Raw genomic sequence first — 26,691 nt, forward strand, 5'->3', positions numbered from 1 at the left:
CACAAAAGAGGAGATTGGTATCCATCTATCTCGGGAGACAACGGAGGATTGCGCCTTCGGGGGTAAAGCCCAAACCATTGGAGAGTTACAGCACCTGGTGTGGCTGTCCAGTCCAATAGGGGAGAGACATGTCCTGTTGCAGCTGGGGCAGATGAAGGTGTCCGGTTGTGCAGATGCACCATGGCGTTTCTTCTCTTCTGCTCTCCTCCCAGCGGTTATTCCTTCTCTGGTCACTGCTGTGGATACCCAACCTAAGAGTGTCCAGGCATTGTGGTCCTCTGCAAGGCATTCCCACATGCCAGGGGTGATGTTGCCAACCTTCATGTCACGTTTGCAGACATCTTTGTAACACGGAGTCGGTCTGCAAAAAAACCAGATCCGGTTATGAGCCATTTTGGCACGCAACAATTATGTAACGATGTTGTTTCTCATGGTGAGTCAAGCCACGTGATGGTGCCCATCCTAGCACACACAGTTTAGGGTTTGCAGTATTAGCTGGAGCTACAGGATAAGCTGCAGGTTGAGGGCACACCTAGTAATAATACTTGTGGGTGTCTTCCTTTTTTCTTTGAGGATACAGATAGATTTGTTGTTTCGTCTTTCACTCCAAGCTTCTCCGTGGAAAAGTGCATAAGCACACACCCAGTACACTTTGGCAGCAAATCCATGGTCCTGGACTGTAAATATGCTTTTGAACAGGGGTTATTTGCTTGGCACATCCGGAGATGCGTCACTCAACAGTAATCCACAGCAATCATTCAGATGAGCATTTTCCTCCAGGTCAGATTGGCCAGTGACTGGGAAGTGGAGGCTCCCTCTTAGGTGCCTTCTATGCAGCTGGTGGATTTATCCCCTCGGGTTGCGCTGTCCAGATCCAAACCTATTGGCACACTGTAAGCACCTTCTCGTGACACTCCTGGTGATGTTTTTTTTGCCAAGACAAGGGTGCAGTCCTGCTAAATAATACTGAGGCCAGGCCAGGGGCTAGAGGCAGGGATATAGTTCAAACAAGCACAGCCAAGGGTACCAGGGGAATAGGAGAGGGGGGCCTGGGGAGGAGGTATGGACCAAATAAAACTTCCCATGCACCCTGCAGGGTTTGGGTTCACCACACCAAGCAGGATTGAACTCCCCAGGCCCACACACCAACCAGTTTAGCTGGCAGTTCAATCCTGCTTTTGGGAGGGATTGACACTGCAAGCGGCCACTCCATCCATGTCTACTTACACCGCTCCTGATGTCACAGATCACATCAGGTGTGGGGCAGGTGGGTGTGGTGTGGAAGAAATGACCAGGTAAGCCAAATCTGGCCTGAGGGCTGGGGTTTCCCCACCTCTGGTCTCTTTGGCGATCACTCGTAGCCCAGTAAGATTGTCTGGTTTTAAAAGTCAGTCCGTAAGTGAATGTGGAGGCCAATTCTGGATCCACACGTCCTTCCACAGTGGGGACATAGGTTTCTGGGCAGGAGTTGATCATGGTGGGGGGATTGCCAAATGTGCCTTCCCCTTAGCACTTTTCTCCCTGTCGTCCTGGGTTTGAGCAACTTCAAATCCCATGACACCTTTGGTAAAGGCTGTTCTCCAATTGGAGCACTTGCAGGCCAGTGTTTCCCAGTTGTCAATATTTATACAGTGGTACCTCTGGTTACGTACTTAATTTGTTCCGGAGGTCCGTTCTTAACCTGAAACTGTTCTTAACCTGAAGCACCACTTTAGCTAATGGGGCCTCCTGCTGCAGCTGCACCACTGGAGCACGATTTCTGTTCTCATCCTGAAGCAAAGTCCTTAACCCAAGGTACTATTTCTGGGTAGCGGAGTCTGTAACCTGAAGCGTATGTAACCCAAGGTACCACTGTACTACTTTTGTTTTTTTAGATTTGCCTTGAGAGAGTCTTTGAACCTCTTTTGTTGACCACCAGCATTACGCTTTCCATTTTAAAGTTCGGAATAGAGTAGTTGCTTTGGAAGGCGATAATCAGGCATCTACACAACATGACCAGTCCAATGAACTTGATGTTACTGGCAGGGACTGTCCAGTGTTTCAGGCAGGGGACATTCCCTAGAGAAGTCAAGGACTGAACCTGGGACCCTCTATAGGCAATGAATGTGCTCCCCCTGCACTATGGCCTTGCCGCTGAAGAACCTACGAAAAGCTAACTACTTAATTTGGCCGTGGTTGACAAGTTTCATTTTGACAACCAGCTCTCAGACCCCGGGTGCTTATGCAACGGTTGTCTATATTAGATTATATCAATTTTTATTTGTAACGCTGTTGTGGGATTTTATCACCAGGACAACCGAAACCTTAAATAGAGAACGGCTGTCAACATTACTGTTGAGCAGGAAGAGGCGGGTTGTGGCTGTCCCCCAGACTTTGATATGTAGGTGGGAAACTGTGTTCCTTCCCACCCATGGCAAACAGGGTGCTGTATTAACCAGCTGTTGCAGTTTATCCATTTGCGCTCTCTCTCTCTCTCTCTCTCTCTCTCTCTCTCTCCAGAAGCCTTGGCAATAACTATCACGATAATAAATGGCAAGGGAAAGTAAACAGAGGGTGGAATATAGGCAAGAGGATTTGGGAAGTCAGGAGCAACCAGAGAGCACCCTTTCCAAAACGAAAACCTTCTTTATTGGCAGTCAGACAGACCGTTCTAACGTTTAATAACAATTAACAATTGCAGTTGAAAACATTGTAATAAAATACACATATATAAAACTGAACACAGAGTTATAATAGTCAGCTGTATGGCTATACAGTGGTACCTCGGGTTAAGAACTTAATTCGTTCTGGAGGTCCATTCTTAACCTGAAACTGTTCTTAACCTGAGGTACCACTTTAGCTAATGGGGCCTCCCGCTGCCACCGTGCGATTTCTGCTCCTATCCTCAGCTAAAGTTCTTAACCCGAGGTATTATTTCTGGGTTAGCGGAGTCTGTAACCTGAAGAAGAGTTTGGATTTGATATCCCGCCTTTCACTCCCTTTAAGGAGTCTCAAAGCGGCTAACATTCTCCTTTCCCTTCCTCCCCCACAACAAACACTCTGTGAGATGAGTGGGGCTGAGAGACTTCAGAGAAGTGTGACTGGCCCAAGGTCACCCAGCAGCTGCATGTGGAGGAGCGGAGACGCGAACCCGGTTCCCCAGATTACGAGACTACCACTCTTAACCACTACACCACACTGGCTCTCATAACCCACTGAAGCATCTGTAACCCAAGGTACCACTGTATATGACAGTCACCATCTTCAGATAGCTCATGGAAGATAGAGAGTTTGTTTTCTGCTGTTCCAGAGGGGATTCAAATTGCAAGAAAGGAGATTCTGACCGAATGTTAGGAAGAACTTTCTGACAGGAAGAGCTGTTGGACGGGGGAACAGACTACCTTTGGGGGTCCCTCCGAACTCTAGAGTTCTATTATTCTATGGCCTCTATGTTCAAAAACTTTGCCACTTTCACTGTGACTGATTTATTGGAGCCCAGAAGCAAAGTGATCATAAGTGACTCAGAAGAGTGACCAGGGAGGAGCTGAATACAGTGGTGCCTCGCAAGACGAATGCCTCGCAAGACGAAAAACTCGCAAGATGAAAGAGTTTTTCGTTTTTTGAGTTGCTTCGCAAGACGAATTTCCCTATGGCCTTGCTTCGCAAGACGAAAACGTCTTGCAAGTTTGTTTCCTTTTTCTTAAAACCGTTAATACCCTATTTCCTATGGGAAACCGTGCTTCGCAAGACGAAAAATTCGCAAGACGAAAAAACTCACAGAACGAATTAATTTTGTCTTGCGAGGCACCACTGTAATGGAATATATAATGTCTTTCCTAGTCCCTTGATCAAAACTTTTTCTTCTTTTTTAAAAAAGGATTGACTCCACCTCAGCATTGTTACAGGGCCAGTATCTGTTGTTCACTGGAGTTTTATCGTATCGAGTGGCATCTAATAAATTAGAAGAGAGAACGTTAGACCCTGCCAGGGAAAACTTAAACCGCTCATTTCAAGGGCACTATCTCAGGATTCAAATCCAAACAAGGTTTTAAGGACCACTCCTGGAGGTGATTAAACTGTGGTTTTTAAAAAGAAGCAGAAGCACAACAAATGCTTTTGAAAAATGAGGATGATCAAAGTTATACGGGTTATGTTTAGGGTTTTGGATGGGGGGCTGCAAAATGCTCTCAAACAGATTGGAGCTCCCGTTGCTCGGTCCTTGCTCCTGCCAACCTAGCAGTTCGAAAGCTCGTCAAAGTGCAAGTAGATAAATAGGTACCGCTCCGGCGGGAAGGTAAATGGCGTTTCCTTGCGCTGCTCTGGTTCACCAGAAGTGGCTTAGTCATGTTGGCCACATGACCTGGAAGCTGTACGCCGGCTCCCTCGGCCAATAAAGCAAGATGAGCGCCGCAAACCCAGAGTTGTCCGCGACTGGACCTAACGGTCAGGGGTCCCTTTACCTTTACTAAGGCTGTTGTCTTAAACTTGTCTGACCAGTCCAGCAACCTCCTCTCTTAGGAGCTAACCCTCAATGGGCACAGGGACCCAAGAACTGGAAGGGACTCATCCAGACTGAACCCACAAACCCATCAACTTATGTAAATTGTTGCAGAACTAGAAGAGGGGTTCTTGACCCGAGAAACTTAAATTCTAAAGTTGAACACATGGTTAGCTCTACCTGCTATGATTTGCATTGCATATGACCTTGTCATCAGTGCAAGTCGAACAGCTATCCTTTGTGAGAAGCAAAGTGATTTGTACTGGGTGTAGAACCCACCGGTGGCCAGGAATATACATGCTTCAGAAGAATAATGTCATCCAAGCATTCTCTGGCCAAACCTCAGCAGCAGACAAGTCAATACCAAGTCTGCTGCCAAGAAGAGAAGATTGGTGGGTGGGGGTGGGGAATAGTACTGTAGCAAAAAAAAGTCGGGGGGAAGCTGATCTGAAATTGGGTGTGGGAGAGAGAGACTAGTTTTGTGAAAATTCACCGCAGAGAAATGTGTCGCTTCTCCCATTTTGGATAATTTCAGGGGGACTGAAGTGGGGCAGAAATGTTATCTTATTGAAAGGGATATTTCTCTTTTCCCCCCCTCTCCCTCTCCCTCTCATCTGTCTTTGAAGCATTTTCCAATAGCCAAAATTAATTGGTTACCTTCAGAGTGTATTGATATTGTGTTGGCTACGTGATCCCTGATTAACTAGATCATATAAGCCGCAAAAAGAAGGGTGTGGGTTGTGTCAAAGCAGCAAAATTGAAATGAAAAAAACAAGGTGTGTGTCAGGGTTTCTTGGGGGGGGAGTCCTTTATTGCACCCAAAATCTACCTCTTTTTGCACCAAGAACATTTCCCCATGAATATTAACCCACCGTGAAACGAAATGGAATATGTGGGCTCTGTGAAGTGAACCTTTCAAATCACAGAATAGCATATCTACTCTAAAACAGGACTTGCACCTTGGTGTTTATTTGCTGTTTACATGGTAACAGTTCCGCATCTATTACATGCTGGACAGGAAAAGTGGCTGAAGGACCTGAACCAATCCATTTGGCTTGGCCCTGTGCTTTTGCCCCATGCCATGGGAGGCTGGCTGTTGGAAACAGTTGGGTTGGGAATGCATTTGAATGGTTTGAATTGAACCTCTGGGGCATGAAGCAAATTGGAGAAGCACAGATCAGATGATAATGGATTCTTCGACATGACATTGGCCAGGCCCCTAAAACTCAGAAGAATGTCTGATAACCATCAGATTGGACGGCCAACTGCAAACTTCAGGCCCTTGATGACAATCGTTTACTATCGAGTGCTGCAAGGCAAGCCTTATAAAGTGCGGTCGGCCCGTAATCATAACTGATGGCACAAAATGAGGCCTTCTATGGAAGGCTTGCTAATATGCCGTGCCAAAGCAGTGATAATAATGGGGCAGCTGGAACTCTAAATTTATCAGCAAAACATCTTGTAAAACACAGCCTCTTATGTAATAGTATCAATAATAATAATAATAATAATTTATTATTTATACCTCGTCCACCTGGCTGGGTTTCCCCAGTCACTCTGGGCAGCTCCCAATAGAATATTAAAAACACAATAACAACATCGAACATTAAAAGATTCCCTAAACAAGGCAGCCTTCAGATGTTTTCTAAAAGTCAGGTAGTTGCTTAATCATGATTAATCATGCTTAATCACGAGTATGATTGAGAACGCAGGAAAAGGTGATGTGAGGAAGTCCAAAGTCTATGGAAATATGATTTATGGACAAATTATTTTCATGCATTTTTCCCCCTTTCTTTTCTTTTTTTCTCTTCATTCTGTAAATCTTTTCTATTTCTTCTTGTGATGGCATTATGTATGTTTGTTAACTTTTATTTTGTTTAAAATTTGCAATAAATATTTTATAAAAAAATAAATAAAAGTCAGGTAGTTGCTTATTTCCTTGACATCTGGTAGGAGGGCGGTCCACAGGGCGGGCGCCACCACCGAGAAGGCCCTCTGCCTGTTTCCCTGTAACTTGGTTTCTCGCGGTGAGGGAACCGCCAAAAGGCCCTCGGCGCTGGACCTCAGTGTCCGGGCAGAACAATGGAGGTGGAGACGCTCCTTCAGGTATACTGGACCAAGGCCATTTAGGGCTTTAAAGGTCAGCACCAACACTTTGAACTGTGCTCGGAAACATACTGGGAACCAATGAAGGTCTTTCAGGACCGGTGTTATGTGGTCTTGGCAGCCACTTCCAGTCACCAGTCTAGCTGCCACATTCTGGATTAGTTGTAGTTTCCAGGTCACCTTCAAAGGTAGCTCATCAAGATGAACCACACATGGAAGAGATTCAGGGTATGTCCTCTGCTCCCGATCCCCAAAAGCCAAACCTGGGGAGGGGTGGTGGTGGTAACTGTTGGTGATGATAGCAGCTGACCAATCTCAAACTAGCTGAACATCCCAGACCTCTCTGTCAGCATCTGCAATGGAGAAACTGTTGAGGGCATTAGGAATCTGTTCTTCAGGTCTCCTGGGCAGTTATCCAGGCTCCAGTCGCCTTCGGGTACTTAACCCGAGGTACCACTGTATAAAGATTTGAAGAAAATGTGGGAAATGATTGTTTTTAAAAAACTGATGTTATGATATTGAGATGTACAGGACTTGATGGATTGTTTGAGCGAAAGACTTTGTTTCGATATGCGAGACTGGATGCCAGACCAAGACCAGCCAGCCCCTATGGAAGGAAGAAGCCTCAGCCAAAGAAGATAAAGAAGATAAAAAAGAAGACTGGCAAAATAAATTACTGAACTGTGCAGGACAAATTATTACAAAAAGGGCAATTGTTCAATGCATATTTTTAAAGCTTATGTACAGATTTTTACATTGGTACAACTTTTAAAAGTCACTTGTAATAAGATGAAGAAGGTTTTAAAATTGGATTGTTAAGTATATAAGGTTTTATGGATGTGCATAAACAAGTATATTATAATGGAACCAAGAGGGGGTGTGTGGAGGAAAGTTGACCAAAAAATTATGGTTTAATCTGATTATGATTTTTTATTTTCTGTTTTTTTGTTTTTGTTTCAGAAAATCAATAAATTGTTACCAAAAAACAACAACAAGCAATGTCCCCATAGAGTGAGCGGTTGTCTGGGGACACCCACCACTCTCTGCAGGTCTTGCTGTTTAAAAGCCCACTGAGGGGGTGAAATAAGCTCTGCGGATTCTCACCAGCATTTAGAGGGGCAGAGCAACATGCGGGAATGTTATCTCAGTATGGAGAGGGCCTTGCTACTGTTTTCATAGGGAGAGTAGCTTGAGCCAAACAAGAGCTCTGTTGGACCGGGCCATTCTAGACCACCACCCCATTCTCACAGTGGCCAATGAGGTGCTCCAATGGAAAGCCTTGTAGGCAGAAGCAGTGAAATGCAGTAGACAACTAAACCACTGCCAAAGAGTTTTTGAGCCATGTCCAAATGGCCTCTCAAAACACTCTACTGTATTTTTGGACAGATAAATGGGGTGGTGGTGGTGTCACCAGATTTCTCTTGGGGGAGGAGAAATTCTCCCGTAGTTCCTTGGTTGTGGGTTTCAACATTTGCATTGCATAACGCTGTGGGCACAAACCCTCCAAGTGTCCCTATTTTCCAGACAATCCCGGATTTACAGAAGCAGCCCCTGTTTCTGATTTGATCCCGGAATGTCCCGCTTTTCCTTAGGATGTCCCTATTTCCATCAGAGAAACATTGGAAGGGATGGAATGATCTTTTACAGGTTTTCAGCTTCCTGTGTTTTACCCGTGTTGCTTTGATTTGGGTAAGCCACCTTGAACCTTGGTGAAAAAGAGGGATGGAAACATTCATAATCATACACCAGCCTGACTCTAGCTCTTTAAGCCGTTGATAACCTATTGCAGGACAATTCTTTCTTAAGTGTCTAAGTCAAAGAAGGAACATCCTCTTGGTTATTCAATCAGCACAGGGAATGCTACTGCAAAGCAAATATTTACAGCGTGCAGAAGGCAGAGTAAAATGTAACAGAGGAGGACCTTTGGCAAGGAACTTTCGGCTAAAGAGCTGGCACCTTGCAAGCGGTCTCCTATTTTAGCCCGTGAGAAGTTGGAAGGTTTGCACAAGCTCCTTCTTCTTCTTCGCAGCTCGTTCACTTCCTCCTGCGACCATCTGGAGGAGCACAAACCTCTAGGGTGCAACGGTTTCCTGGACAGTGGTTGCAGGCTGGCTTATTATATTTGCTTCCGAAAGCACACCCACCTCCCACCCACCCCCAGACCATCTAAGGAGATGTAAAGTGACCTGCTCACACCCATGAGAGAGAGAGAGAGAGAGAGAGAGAGCTCTGTGTCGTCTCCTGGGGAAGGGCAGAAGGCAAAGTGGATGAGTTGCGAGAAAACACCACACCAGGACTTGCAGGGAACCAAAGCCTGAAGAAGCAGCCAGAGGTTTCTCACCTGCAGCGGTTGGCAGAGACCAAGGCGGCGTTTCATCCATGGGGCACAAATTCTCGGAGAAAGTGTCCTCGTTCCTCTTTGAATATGACACGCCACGGATGGTTTTGGTGCGGAACAAGAAGGTGGGGCTCACCTTCAGGCTGATACAGCTGGTGGTCCTTGCCTACATCATTGGGTGAGTGCATCTTCTATGGTTTGGGTCAATCAGCTTGTGGGAAGGGGCCATCGTTCAGTGGTGGAGCATCTATCTGCCTTGCATGCAGAAGGTTTTGGGTTCGATCCCCAGTGACTTTTCCAGGTAGGACTGGGAGAGACTCCCTGTTCCTCTTTAAACCAGCCCTTCATTCGGAATAATGAGGACTAGAATCTTGCTTTACTTTTAAGGAAAGGGCTGTAGCTCACTGACCTGGATGGACCAATAGGCTCCACTTTATCCTCAGTATAAGGCAGTTTGCTACGTTCCACTGTAACTAGGTTAGTATCAGGCCGTTTGCCAATTGCACCTCCCTCTCCAATCTATTTAACTCTCTTCATTTAACCAGCTGATTGATGAATTAATTAATGGAATTAATTGAACTAATCAATAACATCGTGGGTTTTCTCTCATATGGGTTCAATGGATAGTAGCAAGTTCCACTTGTTCTTCTTATTTACATTTATATCTCATCTTTCCTCTAAGCAGCTCAAAGTGGCATGTATCCTTGTCCCTCTCCCCCTCCACCCTCCCAACAGTCCTGCGAGGTGGGCCAGGCTGAGAGCCAGTGATTGGCCCAGTGTCACCCAGCTATTTGTTGTGTTGAAAAATCCTGTCTTGTTGAGGCAAGCCTGCCAATCAATCATTTCCAGCTCTTTCTAAATATCCTTTCTGCGCACACGAAAACGCAAAAGTAAACATGGCAATAAAAATCCACGGTCAGCCAACTGTTAAGAAAAATAGGGACAGCTACTCAGAAATAGCTTGCCAGGAGCTGGGATGCCATCAGCCCTCCAGAGGCTTCCTGTCCCAAAAGCCATGTCCGAAGTTACTGGCCCCTGCTTCTCCCTCTTCCAGAAGTCCTATCAGCCCCTTCCCCTGGGAGAAGAGGGAGGAGGCATCCAGGAAGCACAGGAGACAGTTAACCCTTCCGCTAGTGTGCAAAATTGGCACAGGGGACAGACAGCCTGCTAATCTTGCCAGAGATCTAGCATTGGGCACTCCTGGCCCAAAAGGATTCCTGCGGTCTGAGCCAAAGGGCACGCAAGACTCTGCATCGAAGGGAAGCATTTTATTGCTGTAACACTGTCAGGTTTTGTTTGTTTTGGTGTTTTTTTTGTGTTTATTGTTGATGTTTTGTGGAAAGCGGTTCATAAATGCAATGCAATGATATAATCAGAGGCGTAGGAAGGAGGGGTGGGGGTGCGGGCCACCCCGGGGGTCATCCTTTGGGGGGTTTGACAAAATGGTACACCCCGGGGGCGGCACTTACTGCGGGGCCTGGTCTGCAGCGCGCCCGAGCCATGCGTCTCTCCTGGGAGTGACGCGGTGGCTTGGGACCCCACGCTGGCCAAAACGGATCACCGCAGCACCGCCCCCCCGGGCAGATCACCGTGGCACCCCCATGCGTAGATCACCCCGCCCCCACCGCTCCGGGTGCAGGAGCAGCTAGCTACGCCCCTGGTTTAGAATAGCCATCTTCAGTAAATGGCTGTGACATGGAAGAGAAGAAGAAGGGAGGAGAGTTTGGATTTGATATCCCTCTTTATCACTACCCTAAGGAGCCTCAAAGCAATTCCTTTCCCCTCCTCCCCCACAACAAACACTCTGTGAGGTGAGTGGGGCTGAGAGACTTCAAAGAAGTGTGACTAGCCCAAGGTCACCCAGCAGCTGCATGTGGAGGAGCAGGGAATCAAACCCGGTTCACCAGATTACAAGTCTACTGCTCTTAACCACTACACCACACTGGCTCTCAGAGAATCATAGAACTGTAGAGTTGGAAGGGACCCAGGGGTCATCTAGTCGAACCCCGTGCAATGCAGCAATCTCAGCTAAAGCATCCATGACAGGTGGCCACCCAACCTCTGCTTAAAAGCCTCCCATGAAGTCCGCAACCTTCAAAGGGAGTCCGTTCCGCTGTCAAACAGCTCTGACGGTCAGAAAGATTTCCCCGATGTTTTGTTGGCATCTCGTTTCTAAAGATGGAGAAAGCTAGTTTTACGCTGCTCCAGAGGGGAGGCCCTGAACCAATGTATTCCAATAGCATGAAAGGATTTTCCGACTCAACATTAGGAAGGATTTTCTGACGGTAAGAGCTGTTTGACAGTCGACTGGACTCCCTCAGAAAGTGGTGCGCTCTCCTTCCTTGGAGGTTTTGAAGCAGAGGTTGGATGGCCATCTGTCAGGGATGCTTTAGCTGAGATTCCTGCCTTGCAGGGGGTTGGACTAGATGACCCTCAGGGTCCCTTCCAACTCTACAATTCCATGATTCTACGAAATGGAGGCCTGAAGCTCCAACTGTTTACACTTTACCAAGGACAGTCCTGGCCCCTAAACCTGTGAAGTCTTGAGATCTGGGCCTGTTCTGTTAAGGTAGCAGAGCAATCGCTTTTTGTGAGGGCGCAGACCCTGCAGCCACTGGCATGGCTAGGAAAGACCCCCAGTTTGCAAACCTGGAGAGCTGCTGTCAGATAGTGTTGATAATACTGAGCTAGATGGACCAATGGCTAGTATAGAACAGCTTCCTAGGTTCCTCCTTAGTGCAGCGCAATGAGGACTAGAACCCTGCTTTGCTTTTAAAGTGGAAGACCAGAGTTCTGTGGAAGAGTTCTGCGCTGAAGATTGGGAAAATGAGAAACAGAGAAAAAGTGGAATTGACAGGTGCCGCCATCCCTAGTGATTTGTAAGTCCTGAGCTGCTAAGGAGGGGTGGAAAGGAGATGGATCTTCTGTTATTCTACCCATCTTCCCAGGAAAGAACAAAGGAGATTCCTGGCACACAGTGTGGTTCCTGAAGACAAGATAGCTTCCAGAGATCTCCTCCAGGACTCTCAGAAAGCAATGCGTATTCCAAACAGTGACAAACAGAAAAGCAACAGTTGTAAAACTTTTGCAATTAAACATTTAAGCGTGCTTTGGGGTGTTTACATCTCCAGGAGTGTTTTGCAACCCAAGTCCAAGAACGGTTGCTGGCATTAGATTAGTGCCTAATTAGGCATCGACGAATTTGTCAATTTCGCTTTCTCTCAATTTCTCTCCCCCCTCCCCCCAATCTCAAGCTCAGTTCTTCACATTTCTGCATCAGTTTGTAATTTAAAAGAAATGGGTCATAACATGCCCGTGGTTTTTTTTTCTTTTTAAGCAGTTACCTTTAATTTAATTTAGTTATAAGTCCCAACTGTGGAAGGACGTGTGGATCCAGAATTGGCCTCCACGGTTACTTACGGACTCACGGCTAAGACCGTGTTCACGGAAGACAATCTTACTTAGCTATGAAGGATCGCCAAAGAAGAATTCCATTATAAGAATATGTATATGCCACACTTCATTAAAAAAACCCCTGAGCATTTTACAAAATCATACAATAAAAATAATAGTAAAGTGGAGATCAGCTGACTATTAATGCATTTTCCGTCGATATATGCATTTCTGATGAACACTTTCCCCTAGTATGCATGTTTTTGTTTGGCTGGAGAATTGCACTTGGTGAAGTGCGAATTTCAAAAGATGGCCCCTTTCACATCACATATTGCTTGCGGAATTGTGAATTAGGTAGGTTCACATGGAAATGCAAACCAAACTGGATTTCTGATCCATCTCTACTAATTCATTTCCTATCTACGTGGGTTTGGGTGATTCAGTAGCTGAGTTCTCCCCCAGCATATGTAAGATTTGCTCAAGATACAAGATGAGCTATTTAAAAACCATATAAAAGTTTGAAATAGCTTGTCTAAAAGCTCATCCACACTTTCTCTTGTCCTGCTGCTTTCTCCTAGGGAAAACCGCTCTTTAGTGCTTAATCAGAGCAAACATCAGCTGGGTTTTCTCCAGATTGACATTTGCTCCGATTGAGCACCAAAGAGTGGGTTTTCCCTGGGAAAGGAATGGGGCGAGGGGAAAATCGCTTGGACCCTCCCCTTGGACCCATGCTAAGAAAGTGCAGATTAAGTGGGAAGTCGCTGAAATCTGTGCTTTCTAAGCACAGGACAAGCAGGATGAGCCCTAACTCTCTGAAGTCAACCTGACTTCCTGGATAAGACCAAATAGTTCATTTTGTCCGGGGTCCTGTTTTGACCCTCAGTGGTCAACCAGATGTCTTAGAAGAAGCCAACCAGCAAGGTTTAAAGGCAATAGCCTGGAATAATAGAAAATGATAGAATTGTAGAGTTGGAAGGGACCTAAAAGGTCATATGGTCCAACTCCGTTCAATAGGGAAAGTGGATGGAGAACACCTTTTCTCCTTCCCTCCTAACACTAGAACTAAGTGTTAAATTACTAGATAAATATTGATGATTGCCGATATCCTAGAAACGACACTCTCAAGCAATAGGAAACCACTCAGGCGGTCTTGAGGGCCACTCGGCTTCCAAATGATTGCTCTGGGCGAGGCACAGGTGTAAATCTGCTGTAAATCTGATCCCTTCGCAGCAAATCCGGTTCTGTAATAACCATGTTTGCATGCAGCAATAAAACATGCTCCATCTGTCCCTATTATTTTTTACTCACCACTGTCCATCTTGTGTCATGCAGTGATCAAATGCTGTTACTGGGGGTGCTGTTTTTTGTAACTTTTTTAAAAAATTCATTTTATAGCGTATATAAAACTGAGAGAATGGTTAGAACAACAGTTCAAAATTAAAAGGTGAAAAGCAAAGCTATAAAATAGGGGTGTAGAATGAGCACAGCTGCACATGGGGAAAAATAACAAAGTCCTAGTAAAGAATATTAATGTTATCTGATTAGCAGATAATATAGTTCCAGATGGGCAAAGCTTGTGGTATGGGTTGTCTTGAAAACAATGTTTCCGTGGTATATGTAATAAAATAATGTCAGATTGTATAAATAGTGTTTGGAAGGTCTAGTCCTTGCAGAAATCTCAAATTGTGCATAATTTTCTCCATTGCTGTTATATTCCAGAGTGAATGGTACCAAGCAAAGTGTTGGCACTGTTGACATGGGTGGTGCTGTGGTCTAAACCACTGAGCCTCTTGGGCTTGCTGATCAGAAGGTCAGCGGTTCGAATCCCCGCGATGGGATGAGCTGCCATTGCTCTGTCCCAGCTCCTGCCAACCTAGCAGTTCAAAAGCACACCAGTGCAAGTAGATAAATAGGTACCACTGTGGTGGAAAGGTAAACGGCGTTTCTGTGCACTCTGACTTCCATCATGGTGTCCCGTTGCACCAGAAGAGGTTTAGCCATGCTGGCGACAGGACCCGGAAAGGTGTTACGCCGGCTCCCCATGCCTGAAAGTGAGATGAGCGTCACACCTCTTGGTTGCTTTTGACTGGACTTAACCATCCATGGGTCCTTTACCTTTTTTTTTTTTACTGTTGGGGAGAGGACTCTTGCACTCAAATCCTGCTTGCTAGTTTCCACATCGGGGCATCTGATTGGGGCACCGAGCCAAGGGGGCGCCTTCTCAATAATAATTTTAATAATAATAATATATTATTTTTACCCCGCCCATCTGGCTGGGTTTCCCCAACCACTCTGGGTGGCTTCCAACAAAGATTAAAAATACATTAAAATTTCACACATTAAAAACTTCCCTAAACAGGGCTGCCTTCAGATGTCTTCTAAAAATCAGTTAGTTGTTCATCTCTTTGACATCTGATGGGAGGGTGTTCCACAGGGCGGGTGCCACTACCGAGAAGGCCCTCTGCCTGGTTCCCTGTAACTTGGCTTCTCGCAGCAAGGGAACTGCCAGAAGGCCCTCAGAGCTGGACCTCAGCGTCCGGGCAGAATGATGTGGGTGGAGACGCTCCTTCAGGTATACTGGGTAAGTGCTTGCCTGGCTTTGGAAAGGAGGCATGAGGGCTTTGGCAGGGTCCTAAATCCCTCCCATCTCCTTTCCAAAGCTGGGACAGAGCTAAATAGGCTTTGGGAAGGAAGTGGGGTGACTCTAGGACCCTGTCAGAGCCTCCCGCCTCCTTCAAAATACCGCCTCTGCCCCACAAGCCATTTCCTGTTCCTTGCCCTGCCTGGGGCAGCCCCAAAAAGATAGAGCAGAAGAAAGCAATAGAGGAGTATTCAGGGGAAGAAAATGTCATGGCCTGGGTGCCACCACCAAGAAGGCCATGCCACAGTGGTGAATGTCTTCGTTTCCTCTACAGTCATAGAACTGGAGAGTTGGAGAGGATGCAAGAAATCATTGAGTCCACCCCCCTGCAATGTGCCTTCCTTGGTGTCTCAGATGATGATGGGGCTGTGAGCAGTCAGAGACCCTAGCATCGTTTGGGCTGTGTTTCTTGGCTCATGCACCAAGATGCCTTTTTGACAGAAACTTGGCGACGTGCCTGCTCCTCAGCATAAACGTCGTAACTTATTTTCCGGAACAGACTAAAATTAATATACCCTGGCTCTTTGCTTGCCAGATTCTCATTCCCAGCCTCATGAGAGATGGGCAAAGGGCAGTTCAGCTACAAGCAGAGAATGTCTGGAAGGTTTTTGTGTTTATTTGGGAATTCCCAGCCCTACACATGATACTTTATAAAAAGAGTAAAATTTAAGTTTCTAGGGGAATGATAATCCACTTGTTGTCGCTGACGCCTTATATCCTCCGTGTTAAACCAATGTGTTGGCGGTGTGGAAAAAATGAACAGAATGTAGTTTCTTGCCCTTTGCATTAGCTCAGGGGACTATCTGATGCAGCTGAGTGTTGGAAGAATCAGGACAGGCAAAATAAAGGACTTCGCCCCGCAGTGTAGATTTCAGCAATGGCATTTCTCCCAGAAAATATAGTAATAGACAAATCTGTGGAGGGCCTGTATACTAGCCCCAATGATTACCGTGTTTTTCTGTGTATAAGACTGCTGTGAAGAAGCTAACTCCTCAACAACTTTGGGGTGACCTCGTCCAAAAAGGCTCAACAACTCAAGGGTGATCTCCCCCCAAAAACACTGATTTCTTAATTTTGGGTTCGAAAAAATAGGTGTTGTCTTATACACGGGGGCGTTTTATACACGGAAAAATACGGTACATTCTATTGTTTTGTTTATTTGTAATAAATGTGATGTATGTGGTTCTCCCGCTCCTCATCTAATCACCACAACAACTCTGTGAGAGGCAGTGACTGGCCCCAAGTCACCCAGTGAGCTTCATGACAGAACCAGGATTTGAACCCTGGTCTGCCAGATCCAGCACTCTTAACTGTTACCCCACACTAGATGTGCCATATCACATGAAAATATTGTAGTGCGATAAGGGGCCGTCCACCCATGAGGCAACATGAGGCAGCGGCCTTAGGCAGCGGCAGGACTCACAGCAGTAGCGGATCTGGTGCATCACCCACTGCAACAGCTGCAGCTTGCTCCTTGAATGCCAGATCCGCCTCCTCCTCAGCACCCTTGAGAGCCAGTGTGGTGTAGTGGTTAAGAGCGGCAGACTCGTAATCTGGTTCTATACTAGCCATTGGTCTAATGTTGAGACGGAATCTCCTTTCATGCTATTGGAATACATCGGTTCAGGGCCTCCCTTCTGGAGCAGGGTAAAACTAGCTTTCTCCATCTTTAGAAACGAGAAGCCAACAAAACATCGGGAAAATCTTTCTGACCGTCACAGCTGTTTGACAGCGGAACGGACACCCTTTGAAGGTTGCGGACTTCATGGGAGGCTTTTAAGCAGAGGTTGGGTGGCCACCTGTCATGGATGCTTTAGCTGAGATTGCTGCATTGCATGGGGTTGGACTAGATGACCCCTGGGTCCCTTCCAACTCTACAATTCTATGATTCTCTGAGAGCCAGTGTGGTGTAGTGGTTAAGAGCGGTGGACTTGTAATCTGGTGAACTGGGTTCACGTCTCCGCTCCTCCACATGCAGCTGCTGGGTGACCTTGGGCCAGTCACACTTCTTTGAAGTCTCTCTTTTTTTTATAGAATTTTTTATTGGTTTTTCACAGTTTTTATAAACACAAACAATACACCACACAAACAAACAAGCATACAAACAAACAAACATGTATAGTTTCATATCCTTTTTTCTTAAACCTTACTTCACCGACTTCCCCATACCTCCCCCTTCTACATCCCAATTTCCAAATTTGTTTCAGCAAATCCTAACCCTTGGTTTTATCAAATTTTCACCTTATTCTAGTCTTTTACTTAATCTTTTACAGCTGTAATCCCCTTTCCCCCCCTAAAACCTCAACATTTTAGCATTCATTAATTTTACAATATTTCTTAAGATAAATTTTAAATGTCTTCCAATCTTCCTCCGCCGTCTCTTTCCCCTGGTCGCGGATTCTGCCGGTCATTTCAGCCAGTCCCATATAGTCTATCACCTTCATCTGCCATTCTTCCAGAGTGGGTAGATCTTGAGTCTTCCAATGCTTTGCGATGAGTACTCTTGCTGCTGTGGTAGCATACATAAAAAAAGTTCTGTCTTTCTTTGGCACCAATTGGCCGACAATGCCCAATAGAAAGGCCTCTGGTTTCTTAGGGAAAGTACATTTAAGTACCTTTTTCATTTCATTATATATCATTTCCCAGAAAACCTTAATCTTCGGGCACGTCCACCAAAGGTGATAGAAAGTACCTTCAATTTCTTTACATTTCCAACACTTATTGTCAGGCAAATGGTAGATTTTTGCTAGCTTGACTGGGGTCATGTACCACCTATAGATCATTTTCATAATATTTTCTTTTAAGGCATTATATGCCGTAAATTTTAAACTGGTGGTCCACAACTGTTCCCAGTCAGCAAACATGATGTTGTGACCAATATCCTGTGCCCACTTAATCATAGCTGATTTAACTGTTTCATCTTGTGTATTCCATTTCAGCAACAAGTTATACATTCTAGACAAATTCTTAGCATTGGGTTCTAGCAGTTCTGTTTCTAATTTTGATTTCTCCACCTGGAAGCCAATTTTCCTGTCTTGTTTATAAACCTCCATTATTTGATAATAGTGGAGCCAGTCTCGTACTTTAGCCTTCAATTTCTCATAACTCTGTAATTTCAATTTATCACCCTCTTGTTCCAAAACACTTCTTTGAAGTCTCTCAGCCCCACTCACCTCACAGAGTGTTTGTTGTGGGGGAGGAAGGGAAAGGAGAATGTTAGCCGCTTTGAGACTCCTTCGGGTAGTGATAAAGCGGGATATCAAATCCAAACTCCTCCTCCTCCTCCTCCTCCTCCTCCTCTTCTTCTTCTTCTTCTTCTTCCTCCTCCTCCTCCTCCCCTCAATGCTGCCTCTACAAGATTGAAAAATAGGAGGCTGGTCTCCCCTCAGCCCTAGGGAGGAAATGGCGGGTGCTGCTGGGCTCTGCACCCATCCAGTATCATTCACAGTAACAGACCCTCCTAGTTTCCCTATTTTCCATGGATGTCCCTGATTTAGAGAAGCTGTCCCGGTTTCTGATTTGATCCCAGAATGTCCCACTTTTCCTTAGGATGTCCCTATTTTTGTTGGAGGTTATGGAGTCATCCAACCCCCGAGCTGTCTGAAGGCAATCCTGTATAGCGAAGGGTTTTTTAAAATTATTTAATGTTTTATTATGTTTTTATATATGTTAGAAGCTTCCCAGAGTGCTGGGGCAACCCAATAAGATGTGTGGGGTATAAATAGTAAGATTATCATTATGGAATGGGACGTCCTTATTTTCATCGGAGAAATGTTGGAGGGTATGGAGTGGGCCACTTCCCCCCACCCCTGCCCAGTAATGGTCTTTGATTTCCCCTTCAACCACTAAGGTAAATTTAACTTTCTTCCTTGCTCCCGATGGAGATATTTATTCCCCCTTTGCTCCTGATGAAGATCTTCACTCACCCCTTCTTCCCTGGCATTTGGGGGGAAGGCCGCCATTTTGAGGTTCATCTCAGGTGCCAAAATGCATTGGGCCAGTCCTGAGCCTGATGTTATAATAGCGGCTTATATTTAGTAAAAACGAAAAATATCCAGCAACCACTTTCACTTTGCTCCAGGAATGCCATATGTGGCTGGAAGTGTCCCCTTTTATTTTGCCAGATTAGCATTCCCTCAAATCAGATCCCTTCCGTTTTGACTCCGCAAATAGCCCATTAGGTCACAAGCAAAACACAGCCGATTGATTCATCCTGGCTCTCGGAGGCGGTAAAGGAAGCCATCACTTTTCGAGCTGAAATCCAAGATTGTGTGGCATGGTCTGCTCAAGACTGCCGGGCTAAAAAAGGAGATAAATCTGGTTTTCATCCCCACAGCAGAATGTGGGCATGACTCCCACGGCACAAGAGATGAAGTGGATGTTTTGAGCCAGGTCTCCTCTTGGTCTCACACTAAAGCAAGACAGCTGTGACAATTTAAGAAGAGCCTGCTGGATCAGGCCAATAAATAAACCGTCTAGTCCGGCCTGCTGTTCTCACAGTGGCCAACCAGATGCCTGTGGGAAACCCACAAGCAGGATTCGAACACAAGATCCCTCTCCCCTCCTGTGGTTTCCAGCAACTGGCATTAAGAAGCATTGCTGCCTCCAACTGCAGAGGCTCAGCTAGTATTCATTGGTAGCTGTACCCTCCTTGAATTTGTCTATCTCTTTTTTAAAGCCATCCATGTTGGTGGCCATTACTGCCCCCGTTCAATGAGTTCCGTGGTTTAACTCTGCACTGTGAAGAAGTCCTTCCTTTTATCCCTGCAACATTTCGCTAGACAGACTGGTTTTAGCCTTAAAAACTAAAAGGCTAGTAATCCAGAATGCTTTAAGGCAGATTGGATTTCCCTGGTATTCCTCCCCCCCTCCCACTTTCTCCCCCTCAAAATAACCACCACACAAACAGTCTTGTAAAAGGTGAAAATAACATTTATTCACTCAGAATACAGGTAGGTAGCCGTGTTGGCCTGCTGTAGTTGAAACAAAATTTTTAAAAAATCCTTCCAGTAGCACCTTAGAGACCAACTAAGTTTGTTATTGGTGTGAGCTTTAATTGCTGAAGAGTAGTAACAGGTACAGCAGCTTTGTTCAGGCAGGCTTAAAATGGGCTTCAGTGCTCAGAAAGGAAGATGATTAGATAGATAGATAGATAGATAGATAGATAGATAGATAGATAGATAGATAGATAGATAGATAGACAGATGATAGATGATGATAGATAGATGATAGATAGATAGATAGATAGATAGATATAGATGATATAGATATAGATATAGATATAGATATAGATATAGATATAGATATAGATATAGATATAGATATAGATATAGATATAGATATAGATATAGATATAGATATAGATATAGATATAGATATAGATAGATATAAATATGGAACAGGAAGACTGTGAGCGTCAGCTCTCATGGTGTGCCTATCTAGCAAGATATGAATTGTAGGTCTGGCTGCTTTTTGAATATCCCAGAATTTCAACTTTCCCTCCCCCTCCTTTAGGGCTCAGTGTGCCATCAAAGAGTTGGTGTTCAGGAGAGGCAAGCATGGTGGAGGGAACGTCCAGGGTATTTGAATGTTGCTTTAGGTCACATAAATTTAGGCTGTGGACCATATACCAGCTAGGGCCAACAGGTTGCCCATCCCAGAATTAGAAGACAGGTATAGAATCTGCAATGTGATTGGCTGTCCTGAGGATGCAAGAACGCAGCACCCAGTTGCTCCTTGTGGCTGTCAATTATCTTCTGTCTCTCCTCCCCTCCCACTTCTTCACTAGGTGGGTTTTCCTTTATGAGAAAGGCTACCAGTCCAAGGATGGCATCATCAGCTCCGTCTCTGTGAAGCTCAAAGGATTAACCCTGACAAATACCAGTGAGATCGGCCCACACATATGGGACGTGGCTGATTATGTTTTCCCTCCTCAGGTAAGGAATCAAGCACTTCTGTCTAACAGAAGGAAAAGAAGCTCTTGGAAAGTTTGGTTTTAAGAAAAAGGAATTGGTTCCAGTGCCGGTTCACGCCCTCTGGAAAGGAACCAATTCAATTCCTGTTCAATTCGCAACTCATTCATGTGGTCCTTCACATTCTCCACACGGACACCCTAACCAGCCTTCAGAGTTTTACAAACTGCTCTGCTAGTATAGCTAAGAAGATGAAGAAAATGTGGGGGGGAAACAGAGTGGGATGTCAACGATTTTTCCATTTATTTCCCCATATAATTATTATCTTTAAGCTTAAACAACAACAGCACCTTTCAGATACAGTGGTACCTCAGGTTACATACACTTCAGGTTACATATGCTTCAGGTTACAGACTCCGCTAACCCAGAAATAGCACCTCGGGTTAAGAACTTTGCTTCAGGATGAGAACAGAAATCATGTTCCGGCAATGCGACGGCAGCGGGAGGCCCCATTAGCTAAAGTGGTGCTTCAGGTTAAGAACAGTTTCAGGTTAAGAACGGACCTCCAGAACGAATTACCGTAAGTACTTAACACGAGGTACCACTGTATAGCAAAGAAACCAGTTGCATCACCCTAGCAAGGGAATCCCACAATTTAGAGGCTGGTTGATATGGCAGCTTGATGTGTTATGAACCAACCTTCTCATCATTAAATAATGGATGGAGGAGATTTTGTAATAAGCTGACCTGGAATTTGATAATGCCACCACCAGGGTAAAAGGCAAGCTGTTAAGCCAAACTGTGGACCACCTGGTTCACAGAATCACAGAATTCTACAGTTGGAAGGGATCCTAAGGGTCATCTAGTCCAACCCCCCTGCAACGCAGGAATCACAGCTACAGAATCCCTGACAGGTGGCCACCCAACCTCTGCTTAAGGACCTTCCGTGAAGGAGAGTCCACCACCTTCACAAGGAGTCTGTTCCACTGTTGAGCAGAGAGCAGAAGAGGCATGTTGTTGTTGTTTAGTCGTTTAGTCGTGTCCGACTCTTCGTGACCCCATGGACCAGAGCACACCAGGCTCTCCTGTCTTCCACTGCCTCCCGCAGTTTAGTCAAACTCATGCTGGTAGCTTCAAGAACACTGTCCAGCCATCTCGTCCTCTGTCGTCCCCTTCTCCTTGTGCCCTCCATCTTTCCCAACATCAGGGTCTTTTCCAGGGAGTCTTCTCTTCTCATGAGGTGGCCAAAGTATTGGAGTCTCAGCTTCAGGATCTGTCCTTCCAGTGAGCACTCAGGGCTGATTTCCTTAAGAATGGATAGGTTTGATCTTCTTGCAGTCCATGGGACTCTCAAGAGTCTCCTCCAGCACCATAATTCAAAAGAGGCCCAATTACTCTTCTCCTTAACCAAGCTATCTGGTCTTATTTTCCTCTGTAGGGCGACAGTTCCTTTGTGGTTATGACCAACTTCATTATCACCCGTGGACAGAAGCAGGAAACGTGCCCTGAGGTAATCGGTTGTTTCTTAATTCCACATAACTCTCTTTCCTTCTTCAGAAAGTGCTCACAGCAGCCAGCAGCAAACACACACAAAATTAGGCTGCGCAATATTTGCCGGTGAGTCCAGAGTTTGGAGTCCTGGAGTGGAGAAGATGAGTAGCAACATCTTTGAGGAGCACCCCGGCTCTCAATGAGTTCAGCGAGAGAGGGGGCATTCCGGCAATAGTATAAATTGGGGGGCAGTGGGAAGGCAGGGAGTGGCACACCCCTGTTTCGCTTCAGGCGGCGAAACAGGATGGACCGCCCCTGCTCCCTGCCTAGGGACAACAGGCAGGTGCTTTCACTGCACTTCTTTTGGTGCCTGCTAAAAACTTTTTTTTAAATTGTTTTCATTTCATTTCACAAGTGTAAAGTGAAATGCAAAGGAGTGTGGTGGCGTCTCCTTCTTTGGAGGTCTTTAAGCAGAGGCTTGACAACCATATGTCAGGAGTGCTCTGATGGTGTTTCCTGCTTGGCAGCGGGTTGGACTCGACGGCCCTTGTGGTCTCTTCCAACTCTATGATTCTATGATTCTAAGTTATAACAATACCAAATACATATCCATATAAAGAGATTTCTCTGAATCTCGGGACTTCCAGCTATCCCCTCCCTGGGTTCTATTGCCAACATTTTCAACTGAATATTATTTCACAATCTCTATTTTGCATCTGTCCATATCGTCCATAGTATTTGTTACCTACAAGTGTTATTAGTAAAGGTAAAGGGACCTCTGATGGTTAGGTCCAGTCTTGGCTGACTCTGGGGTTGCGGCCCTCATCTCACCTTATTGGCCGAGGGAGCTGGCATACAGCTTCCGGGTCATGTGGCCAGCATGACTGAGCCGCTTCTGGCGAGCCAGAGCAGTGAACAGAAACGCCGTTTACCTTCCTGCCGGAGCAGTACCTATTTATCTACTTGCACTTTGACGTGCTTTCAAACTGCTAGGTGGGCAGGAGCAGGAACCGAGCAACGGGAGCTTGCCCCATCACGGGGATTCAAACCGCTGACCTTCTGATCGGCAAGTCCTAGGCTCTGTGGTTTAACCCACAGCGCCACCCGCGTCCCTTACAAGTGTTATTAGAATCCTGCTAATGTTTTCATCTGCTTACAGTGGTCTAAAAACAATTTTTGTTTAGGTGAGCCTAACCAGACGTTTTGAATGTTGGCATGTGTTTTAATCCCGTTTTTAGCTTTTTTTTGTAATTAATACATTACCAAATAGGTGTTTTTAGCTGTTTTCAATCTCATTGTTTTGCAAACTGCTCTGTGGGTTGTTGGTTTTGTCCGTTTTTTGTTTTTTTACAATCAAACAGCATTTAAATTTCATTCCAATAAATAAATAAATAAATAAACTCCCTAGAGTCATAGAATTGTAGAGTTGGAAGGGACCCAGGGGTCATCTAGTCCAACCCCCTGCAATGCAGGAATCTCGGCTAAAGCATCCCTGACAGATGGCCATCCAGCCTCTGCTTCAAAAACCTCCTATGAAGGAGAGCCACCACCTTTCGAGGGAGTCTGTTGGATTGCCGAACAGCTATGAGTATAAAGAGCTGTTAGACTTTCACACAGCTCTGACCACTGACCCATCCACAGGGGTCAAACGCAGCCAGCTGCAACGCAGCTCTTTGCTCCATAGATCTGCTTTAATCCACAGCAGTTCCACCAAGCTATGCATCTGTGGGAAGAAAGGTGGCAATCCTACCAGCTGCAGTCTGGCTCCTGCCCCTCCTAGACCTGTATCATGCCACGTCTGGGGCTGATGGGGAGTTTTAGTCCAAAACACCTGGATCGAACCAGGACGGAGAAGGATGTCTTTCCCCTAAAGATACAAGCAGGCCACCATGATAATAACATTCCATCATCTGGCTAAAACATTCAAGAGGACACCCTGTCAACTGCCTTCTTATTTTACCACGAAAGCCCAAATTAAATACAGTGGTACCTTGGGTTAAAGATGCTTCAGGTTACATAAGCTTCAGGTTACAGACTCTGCTAACCCAGAAATATTACGTTGGGTTAAGAACTTTGCTTCAGGGTGAGAACAGAAATCGCATGATGGCGGCGTAGCAGCAGCAGGAGGCCCCATTAGCTAAAGTGGTGCTTCAGGTTAAGAACAGTTTCAGGTTAAGAACAGACCTCCAGAACGAATTAAGTTCTTAACCTGAGGTACCACTGTAGAGAAGAGTTTCAAATGGGGGAAAGTTGGCAAAACTAACAGGCACGAGCAGAAGCTCTGCAAGTTTAAGGCTAGCAATGGACTGAAGAGTAACAGATTCTGTCTCCCACCTCCCTCCCTCTGCAAAGCCCAGGAATTTAATGTAATCAGAGGTCACTGATATTGCAAAGCTTTCTGCAGCGAACACAGATGATTCAGAAGGGAGTGTTCTTGCCCCAGTGGGAAGTAGCAGCAATTGTGCAAGAACAGGAGAGCCCCAACCCTGAAAAGAAACGAGCATAAATGTTAATAGGGGGGAGTTCCAAAAGGTCCTGACTAGGAAGGGTGAAAGGTCTGTAAAGTGGCCAGGATGAGGGATGTCGCAAGACGTTTGTACAAATTAATTGAAGTGCTTTAATGAAGTGCTTTCCTGGCAAACAACCAAGAAGCAGAGCGCTAATCAGGGACAAAGCAAAACAAGTAACGGGATGAGAGTCCTTGTGCTATTTTCAGGGATGCATCAAGCTGATGCAGACAATGCCATAAAACTTTGTTTCTTGTCCTCCTTTCCATACCACACAAGGTCATCCGCCATCAGGAACTGCCCCTCCACCAACACACACCATCTCCCAAGTCTTGCTGCTTCCATCCTGTAACCCCCAGTGAAGTGAGACTCACTTCCTCAGCAAACCTTCCAACCATGCTAGCCTGACTTGTGCTCCTCCATCACTAGTTTGATTCTTCCCATCCCAACAGCCAGGGGTGGTCGGAGTTTTGGTCCAGCAGCGTCTGGAGGGCCACAGAGTCCCCAGCAATGATGTACCTGATGTAAGAATGCAAAAGAGATGTGATGTAAATTTACATCCTGGTTATTGAGTGACACACGTTTTTTCTGCCCTTATCTCAGCATCCCGAAGCAGGGAAATGTGACCAAGACAGTGAATGCACTGCCGGAAAGTTCCTTCGTCGGGGCCAAGGTGAGAAGGAAACCGTGCAGGCAATAAGCCCTTGTTGCGTTCACCCTGTGACTCATTAGATATCTTCCTATATATATAAAAACGTAAGGCTGTCGTCACACAGCCCGCATTGGAGGATTAACATCACCATCCCAGATTTGCATGAAATCAGGGCAGGGCTGCAAAAGAGAGGGCAAAAAGCTTTTCTCTATCCACTCTCTCCATGCCATGCATAATGTTATAAACTTCTGTGTTGATTTGACTGCCATCAGCCCCGGCTAGTGTGGCAATATGTCAGGGAGGAGGATGGGAGTTATAGTTCTTCAACCTCTGGAGACCCACAAGTTCCCCATCCCTGGTCTAAAGCTTTCAAGGTGAAGTGCATAGATTAAATGCAGAAGTTTCCCTTCACAGGTTTACAAGCTGCTGGAGGAAATCATGGGTTAGAGGAGGCATGGGCAAACTTGGCCCTCCAGATGTTTTGGGACTACAACTCCCATCATCCCTAGCTAACAGGACCAGTGGTCAGGGATGATGGGAACTGTAGTCTCAAAACATCTGGAGGGCCAAGTTTGCCTATGCCTGGGTTAGAGTGTAGTAGAGCTTTATCCAAAGACTGCAAATAGCTCATGCTGGTCTCTTAGGTGATCTTTTACTAACCGGACTGTGTTTTCCATTTCCTGCAGGTATCATGACTGGGAAGTGTGTGAATTTTAGCCACACAGAGAAAACCTGCGAGATCTTTGGGTGGTGTCCGGTGGAGATCGATGACAAAGTTCCTAAGTAAGTCTCTGCTTTCTCATCCAAGCGACACTAGTCCTCATAAAATCAGAAGAATGTAGTATGTTGTCTCTTAGACCAGTGTTCCCCAATCTTGGGCCTCCAGCTGTTTTTGGACTACAACTCCCATCATCCCTCGCTAGCAAGATCAGTGGTCAAGGATGATGGGAATTGTAGTCCAAAAACAGCTGGAGGCCCAAGGTTGGGGAACACTGTCTTAGACTATTGGGTCCATCTAATCAATGATTGTCTATTCCTGGGATCCTCAACACAGCATGAACTGGGAGGGTTTTGTGTGTGCATTTTTTATGTGTGTTTGTGTTTGTATATGGTTTTAATTGTTGCTAATGGCTCTGGATTGTTTTTATGAATAGTGGCATATAATTTTGTAAAC

At 45.6% G+C, this 26,691-nt stretch overlaps 1 protein-coding gene across 1 annotated transcript in view; it reads left to right on the forward strand.

Annotated features, from left to right (window-relative positions):
- Positions 1–7,516: 7,516 nt before the first annotated feature.
- Positions 7,517–26,691, forward strand: part of P2RX1 (purinergic receptor P2X 1) — a 29,555-nt gene continuing 10,380 nt past the window's right edge. The window contains exons 1-5 of the mRNA XM_083479354.1: positions 7,517–9,099; positions 20,744–20,891; positions 22,306–22,377; positions 25,469–25,538; positions 26,204–26,300. Coding sequence (XP_083335480.1) covers positions 8,963–9,099; positions 20,744–20,891; positions 22,306–22,377; positions 25,469–25,538; positions 26,204–26,300 — 524 coding nt within the window. The 5' untranslated portion in view covers positions 7,517–8,962. The remainder of the gene's footprint in view (positions 9,100–20,743; positions 20,892–22,305; positions 22,378–25,468; positions 25,539–26,203; positions 26,301–26,691) is intronic.

Source organism: Podarcis liolepis (assembly GCF_965112155.1).
Source record: "Podarcis liolepis genome assembly, chromosome: 16".
Taxonomy (NCBI): Eukaryota; Metazoa; Chordata; class Lepidosauria; order Squamata; family Lacertidae; genus Podarcis; species Podarcis liolepis.